This window comes from Montipora foliosa, chromosome 6 (genome assembly GCF_036669935.1).
Source record: "Montipora foliosa isolate CH-2021 chromosome 6, ASM3666993v2, whole genome shotgun sequence".
NCBI classification, from domain to species: domain Eukaryota; kingdom Metazoa; phylum Cnidaria; class Anthozoa; order Scleractinia; family Acroporidae; genus Montipora; species Montipora foliosa.
In genome coordinates, this window is record NC_090874.1 from 42244193 (window position 1) to 42259192 (window position 15000).

Consider the following 15000-nt stretch of genomic DNA (forward strand, 5'->3'; position numbering starts at 1 on the left):
AATAACGATGTATTCTAGTCATCCCAAAATAAGTGAATACAAATACAACAACATGTACATTATAGAAAACCTAGTAACTATTTCACAACGAGAATCGCTTATGTGCATTTTCCAATGAGATAGATAGATAGAGATAGATAGCTTTATTAATAAAACCATTGCAGCCTTAAGACGGCTGAATTACGGATTATTTACATATAATAATAACTATAAAAATATATAAAAAGACAAAAGTTTAAAATGATGTAAACACTCCTTAAAATCTACAATTATTAAAAGTGTATACACAACCCCAGGTTCCATTATTGATTTGCATGATATATAGACCAAATGCATAAATGACCGGCAAAATTGTATTCTTTTGTTTATATGCTAAGTAGACTCAGTAGCCTTAGTAGTAGCCTCTCAAGCAACATTTCTTTATTTTGTCCATGCAAACGAGGCTATACTGAGTCTAATTGGCACATACATAAACAAAATGATTTTTTTTGGCCACCATTTATGCGTTCGGTCTTCATATCCAATTTCATGTAATTGTAAACAAGTCCAATTGTGAACAATTTCTATGTTCTTCTGTTACATGAATTACGAAATTTTGCAATCAAGCTGCCTAAAGCAAGAGCATGAACAAATCTCTTTTTCCCTGTTATGTCATTTTACTGCCGAAACATATATTTCTTTGATTAACTGGATCAACCAGTTAAGATTAAAGCTACTCAGTGGGGATCTACTTATTATTAAAAGCAAAGGAACCTAGGAGACGTTCACACAGCATGCACACGATTCCATACCAACTCAGTTACTTTGAACAATAACTGCATACAACTAACAAGAGCATTGTGGGTTACATTTCCCTACGTCTCAGCAGCATTCCACTTACTCGTGGTAATTACTAGTTGTACATTTAACAAAGGCATACCAAGTACTAATTAAATGTACCTCATTCTTTAGTAAATACACAACTGGTGCTCTTACTAGTGTATGTCATTCATGACATTTTATCACAGACCTGTAAACTTGAACGATATTATTAATGCAATATCATACTTTTCTGAAAAAAAGCAGCAAATGCTTGGGTGTTAATGTTCTCTCAAATAACTGGAAATGGTATTTTTACATTGTGAAGTGTCCCAATTTCAAAACTTTTCTGCCCCCACACCTCCCAAAGCTTGTGCCCGTTTGTAACATTTTTTAGCCACATGCTTCAAGTCTTATTCAAAGCATTGACAGTGACCTCAATTAGTGTCCCTGCAAGCAGCACTACATACACTTGACATTCATGTAAAGTTCATTATTATTTTATTATTTAATTTTTAGGAGTCACAGTTTAGATCCCAAAACCGTGATAGCAGTCGCTGTATTGGTGTGTGCAACATTACTTTGGATGTTGATTGGCCATGCCCAACAATTTATATTGCGACAGTTACTGTCATACAGAGCATTTTTGTATGAACCAAGAGGGTATGGACATTTAGCACTTATATTGCATATCTTGTACCTTTCATGCTGATGTTGTCATTTTCTGTTGATCACACTTGACATAATTAAAATTACGACCATCAAGAATGAAATTTACTTTTCTTAACCAATACCATTGTTTTACTTTTAGGAGATTGTCTCTGAAGACCAAAGTCTGGCTGGTATGTCTGCAATCCTAAGATAGAGCAACTTTTGTATGACCTTGACAAAGTGTTCGCTATTTGTTTTACAAACCAATGTTTGGCAAGATTAAAACAAAGCTCCTTATTCCCCGCCAAGGAAACTCCTAATATGGGCAGTAAACACTTCGATTGCCCAATCATTGCCCAATCACATTACTGCATTTCAAATGACGTCAAAGCCTAACCTTCCAGAAAGTCCCATGGAGAAATGACATTGTTTGCATCCGCGTTCACCAAGCCAATGAAAATTCGCGCTCGTTTGTTTTTGTTGGATGAGCTAATTAAATTCTTTGAATTTTTGTTTACGTTCTGTTTTTCGTTATTTTTCAAGGTCATATGAAAGTCGCTCTATGTACTTGCATAATTATTTAACCCATTGATGATGTAAATTGATGAGTAAAACTGTGTGGCATCAGACTGAGTAAAATCTGGTAAGTTGACTCCCAGGGGTCAGTGGGTTATAATACCTAAGCCTTAGGATAATAAAGTTGTTTATTAAATTCTCAACCTCAGATAATGCATTTCTCGTGCTCCGATTGGTTTACTCAATCTCGTTTATCAGCTCATATACCTGAGTTTGACCTTATATGGCAAATGATTGCGTTAAGTGTTGCTAAGCTAAAATTATTTTCACCGAAAGCGAAATTCCTCTCTAAATATGTAATTACAAGCAAAAAAAAAATGTTTGTGGAAAGTTTGGATCAATTTCAACATAGAAGTATGCGAAAAGGTAGGAAATGTTTTTGTGATGAGCCTGTGTGGTTGATAGATAGCAGTACCTATGAAAGAATACTTAACAATTATTCCATTCACGCTTGTTGGATATGGGACTGGTTATAGCCAACTCATATATCCAACTCGTGCTCATGGATTATTGTTAAGTATTCTTTCAAAGGTACTGCTATCTTTCAACTATCAATGTACAAAGGTGTTTAGTTTCTAAAGAAGCTGTGGTGCTTTGTCGATGGGTAAATGAAACACTGAAATTGGTTTATCAACTGGGTTGCATTGATTGGGTAATAAAATTGACCACTGCAGAGAAATTTGAAAGCTGATGTTCCGAGCATTAGTCCTTTGTCAGAGCAAATTGAAAAATGGCTTGAAACATCCAGCTTTCCAATTTTTTATTACGTTGTTCAATTTATCGTAATATATCAACCTAGGTAATGAACCCATTTCTGTCAACCTCTGCAATTGACTTTGCAATTCATTGTAGCATTAAAACCAGATATGTATATTCATTCCATGTTTGGGATATGTAATTTAAAGAAAATTCATGCCTTAGAACATAACAAAGATGCAAAGCATCATATTCATGAGGCACTCCTTCAGGGTAATAGAAGACTGTCAGCCTTCCTTCGTAGGTTAATTCTGAAAGAAACAAGGAAAGTGAACTGTGTGAACATGATTAAGAACCCCTCCTGCTGGAAATAACTGTTTGATTACTGTACCAAGTGTGGTAAATTTGAATTGAGGATCACTAAAGACCAATTCAGCCATTCATCAGAGTTGAGGTCCTTGTGGAGGTTTTGGGGATCAACAAGGGAACATGGCTACAGCTGTAATTTGAACTGGAGAACAGGAGATCAATGTCAAAAGATTTTAGAGAACTAGGGAACAAGAACAATTTTGACCAATTTTAGGGACCAAAAAGCTGGGAACAAGTTTGAAAGTAATATTATTTGGGGAACAAGGGAACACAAGCGGATATTTAAAGGGAACAAGGGAACAAGGACCCCTCCTGGGGAGAGGGCCTAAAAGTTGGTTTTTATCCTTGCTCAAATGCACGCATGAGTTAATAACCACAGTAACAGTAATTGTTACCTCCATAAGTTTAATTGTAAACTTGTAGATTAATATAATTATGCATACTTTTTAAGGTCTTTTTTTTTAATATTTTAGTTTTTATTGATTGATTTTAAAAAAGAGCAGACAAATTACAAATTTACAAATTACAAATTACAAATTACAAATTAAATAATTACAAATTACAAGATTGCCAATTACAGATTACAAATCACAAATTACAAATTACAAATAATAAAAATTACAAAATTGCAAATGACAGAATACAAATTACAAAAATACTTGTCTTAACTTTACCAACAACAACAACAGCAAAAAAAATACTGGTGCCTTATGAGTAAATTAAATAAAAACAATGGGTTTTCTACTCAAGGCTATCAAGTTAATTATTATATTATTGCATTAATGAACTTCTCCCACTTTTGAAAATGCATATGAAGGAGCTTGTTTTTCTCCCTGGCAATATTGAGATTGATATTGTATATAATGTCTATAAAATGTAAAATATGTTATACTTGTTTGTTAGGTGATTTGCATACATGTACCAGCAAACTCTTACAGATGTAACTTGCCACTACTGTAACTTAGCGGCAATGCAATTGTGCAGATCATGTTTACACGGACCAAGTACAGATCTGTGAAAGATTTGTTGATTTGAACTGAATTGAATATATTTTTTTGCTTTCAGGGTTTTGTGAAAGTGCTTGGTGGTAAGAACCCAACGCTGTATAGCTACGAAAAATCTTTACCTTACCTCCCTGTTCCAGATCTGGATGCCACCACTAAAAGGGTAAAAACTTAAGTTATATTTTAATCCACAATAATGATTTTCTGTGGTACAGTACACCAGACCATGGTTACTATATACATGTATGCATGGCTGTGGTAGATGTTCTTCCCTTGCTAGTGTTTATGTATGGGCTGTACTCCAAGATTCACAAGCTTAATAAAGGCATGTCGTCAGGTGGTATATTCAATGAAGGAAGTGTGAATTCAGCTATAATAATAATAATGAACTTATTCAACTGTACAAATAAAATACTGAAAGACCTAAAAGTTAATAAGCAGTGGTGCTTTAACTTAAGCTAAGGGTACAGTACCTCTCAAAGGTAAGTTACCAGTCTCGTCAAGAGGAGAGTCTAGAGACGAGAGATTGTGTGCTGCTCGGGTTTACATGGTGTATTTTTTAGTTACAATTTGAACTGGAAGTTTTTAAGAGACCTTATAGCCTGAGAAACGACGAAGGCTTTTGCAGTATGCAGTGAAAACATAGTGATTAAAGGGACAACATAGTAAGAGAAATGATAATACTTTATTAGTATAATTGTACTTTATAGTTTATGGTGATGAACAAAACCTCAAAACAACCTCATCCTGAATACAAGTCTGACAAATGTGAATTTGAAGTAAGCGGCAGATATTGTGTTGTAGGCAGCCAGATATAGCCGGCTGCGAGAATCACTGAAGCGGCAAGATTGGCATAAATTTTGCTAAAAGTCAGACGGCCACACAAACGTTTGCAAATTTAAACAACAAAACAACGCTCTTGTCAAGCGTGAAAAACAAATCAAAATTACAACACTGTTAAAACCGAAAAAGAAAGGTTTGGTGGAAAAAACCGGGGTGCAGGATACTGGGGTCTATGGAAAACATGGGGTGCCGGGTCTATGGAAAACACGGGGTGCCGGGGTTTGTGGAAAACACAAGGTGCCAGGGTCTGTGGAAAACATAGGCTGCCGGGGTCTTTGGAACATTCGGGGTGCCAGGGTCTCTGGAAAACATGGGGTGCCGGGGTCTGTGAAACACACGGGGTACCGGAGTCTGTGGAACACACGGGGTGCCGGGGTCTGTGAAACACACGGGGTGCCGGGGTCTGTGGAACACAGGGGGGCCGGGGTCTGTGGAAAACATGGGGTGCCGGTCTGTGGAACACACGGGGTGCCAGGGTCTGTGGAAAACATGGGGTGCCAGGGTCTGTGGAACATACAGAGTGCCGGGGTCTGTGGAACACACGGGGTGCCAGGGTCTGTGGAATACAGGGAGTGCCGGGGTCTGTGGAAAACACGGGGTGCCGGGGTCTGTGGAAAACGTGGGGTGCCGGGTCTGTGGAACAAACGGGGTGCCAGGGTCTTTGGAAAACACGGGGTGCTGGGGTCTGTGGAAAACATGGAGTGCCGGGTCTGTGGAACACACGGGGTGCCGGGTCTGTGGAAAACATGGGGTGCCGGGTCTGTGGAACACACAGGGTGCCGGGGTCTGTGGAACACACGGGGCGCCGGGGTCTGTGGAAAACACGGGGTACCAGGGTCTGTGGAAAACACGGGGTGCCGGGTCTGTGGAACACACGGGGTGTCGGGGTCTGTGGAAAACATGGGGTGCCGGGTCTGTGGAACACACAGGGTGCCGGGTCTGTGGAACACACGGGGTGTCGGGGTCTGTGGAAAACATGGGGTGCCGGGTCTGTGGAACACACAGGGTGCCGGGTCTGTGGAACACACGGGGTGCCGGGTCTGTGGAACACATGGAGTGTCGGGGTCTGTGGAACACACGGGGCGCCAGGGTCTGTGGAAAACACAGGGTGCCAGGGTCTGTGGAAAACACGGGGTGCCAGGGTCTGTGGAACACACAGGGTGCCAGAGTGTGAGGGTCTGTGGAAAACGCTGGGTGCTGGGATCGGTGGAAAACATGGGGTGACTAAATTAACTAAATAATGAAAATAACCTATGATCGTTGCTACCCAAATGCTTCTCTTTCCTTTTGCTGTATTTCTTTTATTTTCGTCATTGCAATGTTTCATTCTACTTTTTAGGCATTTTGGGTGTCATGAAATATGATTTTGCGTGAAATAGCCCCTTTAAGTATTGCTTGTGCGCAATTGTGAGCAAAGTTTCGATTTCTGGAGGAAATGAACACCACTTGCCCTACGTAGTACACAGTGGACAAGACAGTGCAGTGTCCTTGGCAAGTCCATCCTCGTGCCATCTTTGAAATGATTACAAGATCTCTTGAAGGTGGAGATATAGAAGAATTGGGCTTTAAAGTATTTCCACAGCGAAAACATGTTGTTGTTTTAGCTGAGCAATACTGTAAAAGACAATTGAAAAACTGCCGAATGCTCAGAGAAGGGAAGCTAGGGATATTCGGTTGGAGGAAGTTAACATAGAATTGCTGCGCATTACCGGGCACAAGCGGGACTGGGGCTGGTGAAGGTAAAGGCGACAGCGATGGCGATGGTGACGGCGACGTCTGCTCGTACAATCCCAAATCAGGCTCAAAATTACGCTCAAGCAATACTTAAAGTCCCGGCCAAACGATAAATGGTGGAAGATCCAACACGTTGGTTGCATGTTGGACAGTCCAACGTGTTGAAAATTAGGGGGTGGCCAAACGATACCAAACACCATTCAACATGTTTGATCAAACTGATGAGACGCATTGAGTTGTGGGTAAGGATATCTCCCAGCGTACACAACGTTGTAACATCCACAGATATTTGCAGCATGGCGTTGTTTATCAGTGTTATTAGTGCTTGACGCGCTTGAAGAAACCGAGGATAGAGCAAGTAAACGGGGTAAAACAAGAGAATGGATCCAAAGACGACAAGAGAGTGGTTATTTTACCAATATTGTTCGAGAACTAGCAGACGAAGACAGGCCACGGATATATCGAGTTCCTCTTCGATCGAAGCCAATATACTCTTTCTCTCTTGTCTTTCAGGTGGTAGTCGGCACAAAAATAATCCCTTAAGAATCCATTCCCTTCCAATAGGTCGATCAAGCAGTCAGTTTCCTCGTCGCTCCAACGTCTTGCTTTTTGTTTTGGTGTTTTCTTGCTAGAAGTTTGATCGATATTCTGCGCTGCTTCCTCGCTCACTGACATTTTCAAACTACAGTGACACAAGCAAACGGTGTCTATGGTAACGACTGAATTTGCAGTCACAATGCGCGTACACGCATGCAACATGTTGTTGAGACTGGCCAAACGAACAAAATTTCATGCATCCAACTTGAGAACAAAAGAAATGTTGCACGATGTTGGATTAAATGTTTGATACTGCATCAGACATGTTCCAACATCATCTGACATGTTGAGTGGTCATCAAACAAGGTGGCCAAACGATAAAATGTTGGTTCACCCAACATGCTGGATCGTCCAACATTTATCGTTTGGCCGGGCCTTAAGGAATAACTTGGTTATCTGAGTCACGAGGGACTAAAATTGATTTGCAACTTTTTCTATATACTATATTGATTTTCCTAATATTTTTTATGATTTTCAACTTGTTGATAAATATGTTAGAAAACGTTATTGTTGGTTTCCCATTCAAATGTTCCAGTTAAGTTTCTATTGAAGTGGTGTTTTAGGATTGAAATTCTCTTTGTAATTTGAACTTTGAAAAAAGAATCATGAAATACATGTAGTAAGGTTATTTTATTTCGTTTTTTCAACCATATTTTTCAAACGATTGATCTTTGTTTTAGTTACTGTTAAGTATTTTCTCTAAGTATTTTAACTTATTTTTTCGTCAACCTTTTCCCATTAAATATACATTGTATCTTCAACCGCTGGAACAGACTTACTAACATAATACGTTACTGCTATATTTCAGTTCAAATATTCCAGTTAAGTTATTAATTAATATGTTCCTATTAAAGTGTATTTTTAGAGTAGCAATGCTGATTCATTATTTAGTTTATTTAGTCAACCTGTGTTTTCCATAGACCGTGGCACCTCGTGCCCTGGGTTTTCCACCAAACCAAAAAGAAATCATGTCAGTTGAGTAACGTTTCGTGTTTTTAGGGTGTTGGCATTGTAAACAGATCTCTGTGAAATTTTAGAATGATCACATACCAAAATTGTGTATGAAAATAATAAACTGAATTTGGGTAGTTTGTGTTTTTGCTATGATATATGACATTAATACTAAAAACATTCCATTCTAATGAGCAAAAATGCAGGACAAAAATTCTGGCATACAAAGATCGAGAATAGTAATACACCGCCGCCAAGCGCATTAATTTTTCCATTACACTTTAGAGTCAGGTGCTCCATTTCGGAGCATGAGCTTCTTCGTGAACATGTTAATGTTTGGAAAAGTTCACGTTCATGCTGACGCTTACAGTTTTTCGAACCGTCTCGCGAGACGCAAGAGATGAGACTCTTGCGAAGTTTCGTCTCTTGAGAGGGTGGTAACTAAACTTTTGAGCAGTACTGTACAAGAAAATTATTATCCTACACAGTAACACATCCTGCTGGCTTTTTCAGGTCAACTACTTTAAATCCAAACCACCTTTTCACAAAGAAAACTTCAGGCATTATTACATTAGTCTTCAAACCCTAATAATTTTACAGAAAATGTAAACTGCCGGTATCTGCATGTATTAACCCATTGACATCCAAACCGGCCAAAACCAGCGTATTTTACTCTGTCTAACGCCAGACGATTTTACTCGTCAATGGGAAACCCCTTGTGAAAAACATATATGTAGAGATAATGATTAAAATTGTAAGCACTAATGATCATTATAACATCATTTTTACATTCAGTACTTAGAGAGTGTGAGACCAATTCTTGATGAAGAGAGGTTCAAGAAGATGGAAAAACTGGCTGAGGAGTTCAAGGTTTGAGAAAAGATGTTATCTCTACAATTCCCTAGCCTTTGGGTTCCAGTATTATTTTGCTCTTCAGTGTTTTAATATCACTAACACAAAGTTTTAATGATTTATCGCAGAATGGACTTGGCAAGAGGCTTCAGCGTTACCTGGTTTGGAAGTCCTGGTGGTCCACGAACTATGTATGCCTAAAAGCTATTAGTGATTCATTTGTGATTCATTTTGTCAGTACTACATGTAAATTTGGAAAAGATTCAATTGTACTTATAACTGGGGCCAAAAACCTGCACCACTAAATTTTGTTCAAGAGGTCAAAAGTGTTATCCACTTGATAGGTTACAGTAAATTATTGATAGCCCTTAAAAATACTGGATGAATGATTTAGCTTATGACAATAACGCTATGAACAGCTGTGTCAAGACTTGATTGGTGGTCTTGGGTTAGCTTCCTCAGTTAGGTGTGCTTATTAGTACCATAAACACACTGGTAGATAAGCGGCATATTTTACCATAAAGTCTTGTCCAAAATTGAATGATGGGGTAGTTTCTAAAGAAACTGTGGTGCTGCGTCGGTGGGGAAGTAGTATACAAAAATTTGGTTTTATCAACAGAGTTGATAATGTAAATTGGCCACCGTACAGAGATTCTAAAAGCTGACGTTTCGAGCGTTAGCCCTTCGTCAGAGCGAATCGAGGGATTATGGGTTACGTGTAGTTTTTATAGTAGAGTAGGAGCTACGCTATTGGTGGTAACATGGCAACGTGAAAAATAGGAATATATTAGTTAAATGAAAAGCGTTTGTTAATACCGTGAGGATTAAGGGTGCCGATTTGAAAGATAAATTTTTGTTCCAGATTCTTGCGGCTTTCCGTCGTACCTAGATGTAGGGAAAGGCCGCAGATAGCCATGTGTTTTTTGGAGTGGTTAGGCAGATTAAAATGGCGAGCGACTGGCTTGGATGCATCCTTGTCATTCTTCTCAACATCGCGAAGATGTTCGCGGAATCGGTCACCTAGTCGTCTACCTGTCTTACCAATGTATAATTTATTGGATAACATGCAGGTTATGCAATAAATGACATTTGCGGAGGTACGTGTGAAACGATCGGTGATCTTAACAGATCGCTTAGGTCCCGATATCTTGCTAGTGTTAACAATGAAAAGACAAGTTTTGCATCGTGAGCGCGCGCATTTGAAAGTGCCGGGTTGCTCGTTAGTTTTGAGCGCGCTTCTAACTAAAAAGTTCCCTACGTTTTTGTCGCGTTTGAATGAAATAAGTGGAGGTTGCGAAAAGATTCTACCAGTCTCGGATCATTTTGGAGTAATTTAAAATTACTAAGAATGATGCTTTTGACTGCGTGATTATGAGGATGGAAAGTGAGGGTGAATGGAATTCTGTCATTCTTATCTTTTTGTGATGTTTGTAGTGATGACTGTTGATCAAATTGTTGGGCGCGATGATGGCCCGCTTTGACCACATTGCATAGCCATAATACCGTAATTACAATTCCAGAAAATCTTCCGCTTACTGACTCAGAGAAATCTGTTCTCATTAAGGGCCTAAATTTTGTCCCTATTACCAAACGCACCAACGAATTTTCTATTAAGCAAGATGTCGAAAAATTCCTTCGCGGCGTTCAGTTAAAAGCCTTTTTTCACGACAAGGAGGATGATTCGGACACTTCTAATAAAGATATTTTTGAAACACTTCTAGTTCGCAAATCCAAATGGACTCCCCCAGAGGGACAATCTGCCTCTTTAGATTTTTTCACCAAAAAATGCCGTCACGACATTCACAAACTTAAATTCAATCGCAACACTAAATTTTCCAACCTTTCCTCGGAAGAGTGGGCGGCGCTTAAAAATCTTAGTAAACGCAACGATATAGTTGTCAAATCGGCCGACAGGCGGCGCGGTAGTTGTTTGGCGGTCCGACCTTTACCAAAAAGAAGCTTTGCGGCAACTTTCGGATACCTCGTTTTATGCCAAAATCCCTAAAGATCTCACTTCCAAAAATCAAAAACTTGTCAAAGACACCATTCAAAATCTTATAGTTAATCAAGAATTACCGGACACTGCCACTAATCTCATCATCAACACCCCTAGAACTTCGTGCATTTACTTCTTGCCTAAAATTCACAAACCCAACAACCCAGGTCGCCCTATCGTTTCTGCCTGTAGTTGCCCCACCGAACTCATTTCTAGCTACTTAGACAGGATTATGACGCCTATCGTCAAATCTTTGCCATCATACATTAAAGACAGTACACACGCACTACAAATTTTCCGCGATTTCAATTTCTCCGGCCAAGACAAACTTATTTTCACCATGGACATTACATCTCTATACACAGTCATTCCTAATAGCGAAGGTCTTCAAGCACTTAAACACTTTTTCGATCAACGCACTGTCAAAGAACCTAGCTCGGAAACGCTCCTCCGCCTTGCCGAACTAGTTTTAACGCTTAACTGTTTTTCATTCGCCGGCAACTATTACAAACAAATTAATGGTGTAGCGATGGGCACCAGAATGGGACCTAGCTATGCCAATCTTTTTGTATAACCTGTACGTTATGCAATAAATTATACATTGGTGAGACAGGTAGATGACTAGGTGACCGATTCTGCGAACACCTTCGCGATGTTGAGAAGAATGACAAGGATGCATCTAAGCCAGTCGCTCGCCATTTTAATCTGCCTAACCACTCCAAAAAACACATGGATATCTGCGGCCTTTCCCTACATCTAGGAACGACGGAAAGCCGCAAGAATCTGGAACAAAAATTCATCTTTCAAATCGGCACCCTTAATCCTCACGGTATTAACGAACGCTTTTCATTTAACTAATACATTCCTACTTTTCACGTTGCCATGTTACCACCAATAGCGTAGCTCCTACTCTACTATAAAAACTACACGTAACCCATAATCCCTCGATTCGCTCTGACGAAGGGCTAACGCTCGAAACGTCAGCTTTTAGAATCTCTGTACGGTGGTCAATTTACATTATCAACTCCGTTGATAAACCAAATTTTTGTACGTTGAACACCGATTTTTTAATCAGTACAACGGCCCCAAACCTGAACTCTACGGCCGTTACATCGACGACTGCATCGGCGCTATTTCATCCAGCAGAGAAGAACTCGATCAATTTATAACCTCCGTCAACTCTTTTCATCCGGCTCTTAAATATACCTGGGAAATTTCGGAAACTTCATTGGCTTTTCTAGATATCAAAGTTTCTATTAGAGGCAACGTGCTATGTACTAGTGTGCACTACAAACCTACTGATTCACACAGTTATTTGTTGTATTCATCGTCACATCCATCACATGTCAAGAACTCCATCCCTTATTCTCAATTTCTTAGACTTCGACGTCTATGTAGTGATGACTCCGATTTTTCCAGCAAATCAGAGGAGATGTGCCAGTTCTTCGAAAAACGTGGCTATCCTGTCTCTGTGGTCAAAGCGGGCCATCATCGCGCCCAACAATTTGATCGACAGTCATCACTACAAACGTCACAAAAAGATAAGAATGACAGAATTCCATTCACCCTCACTTTCCATCCTCATAATCACGCAGTCAAAAGCATCATCCTTAGTAATTTTAAATTACTCCAAAATGATCCCGAGACTGGTAGAATCTTTTCGCAACCTCCACTTATTTCATTCAAACGCGACAAAAACGTAGGGAACTTTTTAGTTAGAAGCGCGCTCAAAACTAACGAGCAACCCGGCACTTTCAAATGCGCGCGCTCACGATGCAAAACTTGTCTTTTCATTGTTAACACTAGCAAGATATCGGGACCTAAGCGATCTGTTAAGATCACCGATCGTTTCACATGTACCTCCGCAAATGTCATTTATTGCATAACGTGCACGTTATGCAATAAATTATACATTGGTGAGACAGGTAGACGACTAGGTGACTGATTCCGCGAACATCTTCGCGATGTTGAGAAGATTTACAAGGATGCATCCAAGCCAGTCGCTCGCCATTTTAATCTGCCTAACCACTCCAAAAAACACATGGCTATCTGCGGCCTTTCCCTACATCTAGGTACGACGGAAAGCCGCAAGAATCTGGAACAAAAATGTGTCTTTCAAATCGGCACCCTTAATCCTCACAGTATTAACGAACGCTTTTCATTTAACGAATGTATTCCTATTTTTCACGTTGCCATGTTACCACCAATAGCGTAGCTCCTACTCTACTATAAAAACTACACGTAACCCATAATCCCTCGATTCGCTCTGACGAAGGGCTAACGCTCGAAACGTCAGCTTTTAGAATCTCTGTACGGTGGCCAATTTACATTATCAACTCCGTTGATAAAACCAAATTTTTGTATACTTGTCCAAAATTGCAGGTGCTGCTTATCTACGCGAACATCTTGGAAGAAATCTGTACATTTTGATAATTTCACTCCTAAACACTGAAATAAAGTCTGTTTTAAATAAACATCAATATAAAAATTTTGTGGCTTGTAAAGGGAGCTGTTGGTAAAAGGCTTTGAAACGCTTTCATGAGGTCTTGTAGGCCATTTAGAGTTGCCTTTCTTAAACAATGGTTACTGTGTTTTTGAGTCTTATTTAGACTGCAAATTCAGTGATTGCTCCAATGTGACATGGACTATACTTTAAGCTAGTATGTTCACAGAACTTCAGGTGTTTTTTTTCATCATATTGTTTTTTCCAATAATCTTGAGCTTCTAAACATGGGGTGGGGCTTATCTACTGGTGCTTACTGTAAGCCTTCAACCTTGCTGTATATAATTGGCATTTTTATACATTGGCCAAAAAAAGTTGACAGGATTTAATTATTGGCCTGTGATTTTTGTTTTATATGATGTCCCTTATTATAAACAGCACACCTCAAAGACTGGTTGATATCAAGCATGACATGATTGTATGCCATAAGTTATTATAGAGTAGACCCCAGAAATGTTGAGATCATGGAAAACAAAATGACCGAGAATAAATTATACATGTACCTACCTAATGAGGACTACAGGGCTACTGTAAAGGTGCAAGAAGATGGAGATGGAGAAACTTTACTTGCAATTGAGCACATCATAGAATATTGTACAATGTAACTTATGTAGAGAACAACAGTTGCAGGCGAGGAAACTCAAAAAGGTGTTTTGCTCTGCAGATAAGTGATTGGTGGCAGCAGTTTGTTTATCTTCGATCCAGAGAGCCCCTCATGATTAACAGTAACTACTATGGGGTGGTAAGTGTCTTCCAGACATTAGGCTATTAATATAAATTAATTAGAAGTATGATGAAGGAATTATCTGAAAGCCTGCAAGCTGAGATAAACTTCCCAAAAAAAGCAAAAAGCCAACTGTGTTAGAGGATAAGATTACCAGTGGCTGGCGAGAAAATGACATACTTGTTATGGTTGTGGGGAAGGTGAATACAGTAGCACTATCCAGTAGGTAACAATTTTATTGTCAGTTTTGATAGTGTTCACTTCTGGATAACGATTTACCTGGTGAATAGGGCTGGAAATGCAAAATATAAAATGCTTTGTTTATAGTGGAAGTGTACTTAGCTATCAAGCTTGTTTACAGGCATTCCACTGTTAACAATGTGAAAGTAACAATTCAAACTTAACAGAAACATTATTAAGAACCCCAACTTGCAGGAGGCAACCAGTTAGCTATTTACAAAGCATGGTGGAGTTGAATCCGGGACAACCAATAACAAATCCAAACCAGAGGTCAGAACGGGATTTGAACCCGAAGCAGCTGCATGCAAACCCAGTGCCCTAACCACTGGACCATATTGCCTCCTTAAGCCCTTTTTTTTTTTAGGGATTATCCACCTTCTGAACGATCAAGGCCTTAATAAATTCCTGAAACCTTATTTCTTGGATTACACCAACACGTGATGCTGTCTTTACCTCTTAAACAACC

The 15000-nt window shown here is 39.4% G+C and overlaps 1 protein-coding gene across 1 annotated transcript in view; it reads left to right on the top strand.

The window, feature by feature from the left end:
• The window catches only part of LOC138007409 (carnitine O-palmitoyltransferase 1, liver isoform-like), a 50954-nt gene that overhangs the window by 3675 nt on the left and 32279 nt on the right, over positions 1–15000 (top strand). Inside the window, exons 2-7 of the mRNA XM_068854296.1 lie at positions 1318–1461; positions 1610–1640; positions 4156–4257; positions 9015–9089; positions 9200–9262; positions 14235–14312. Of these exons, the coding sequence (XP_068710397.1) occupies positions 1318–1461; positions 1610–1640; positions 4156–4257; positions 9015–9089; positions 9200–9262; positions 14235–14312 (493 nt within the window). The remainder of the gene's footprint in view (positions 1–1317; positions 1462–1609; positions 1641–4155; positions 4258–9014; positions 9090–9199; positions 9263–14234; positions 14313–15000) is intronic.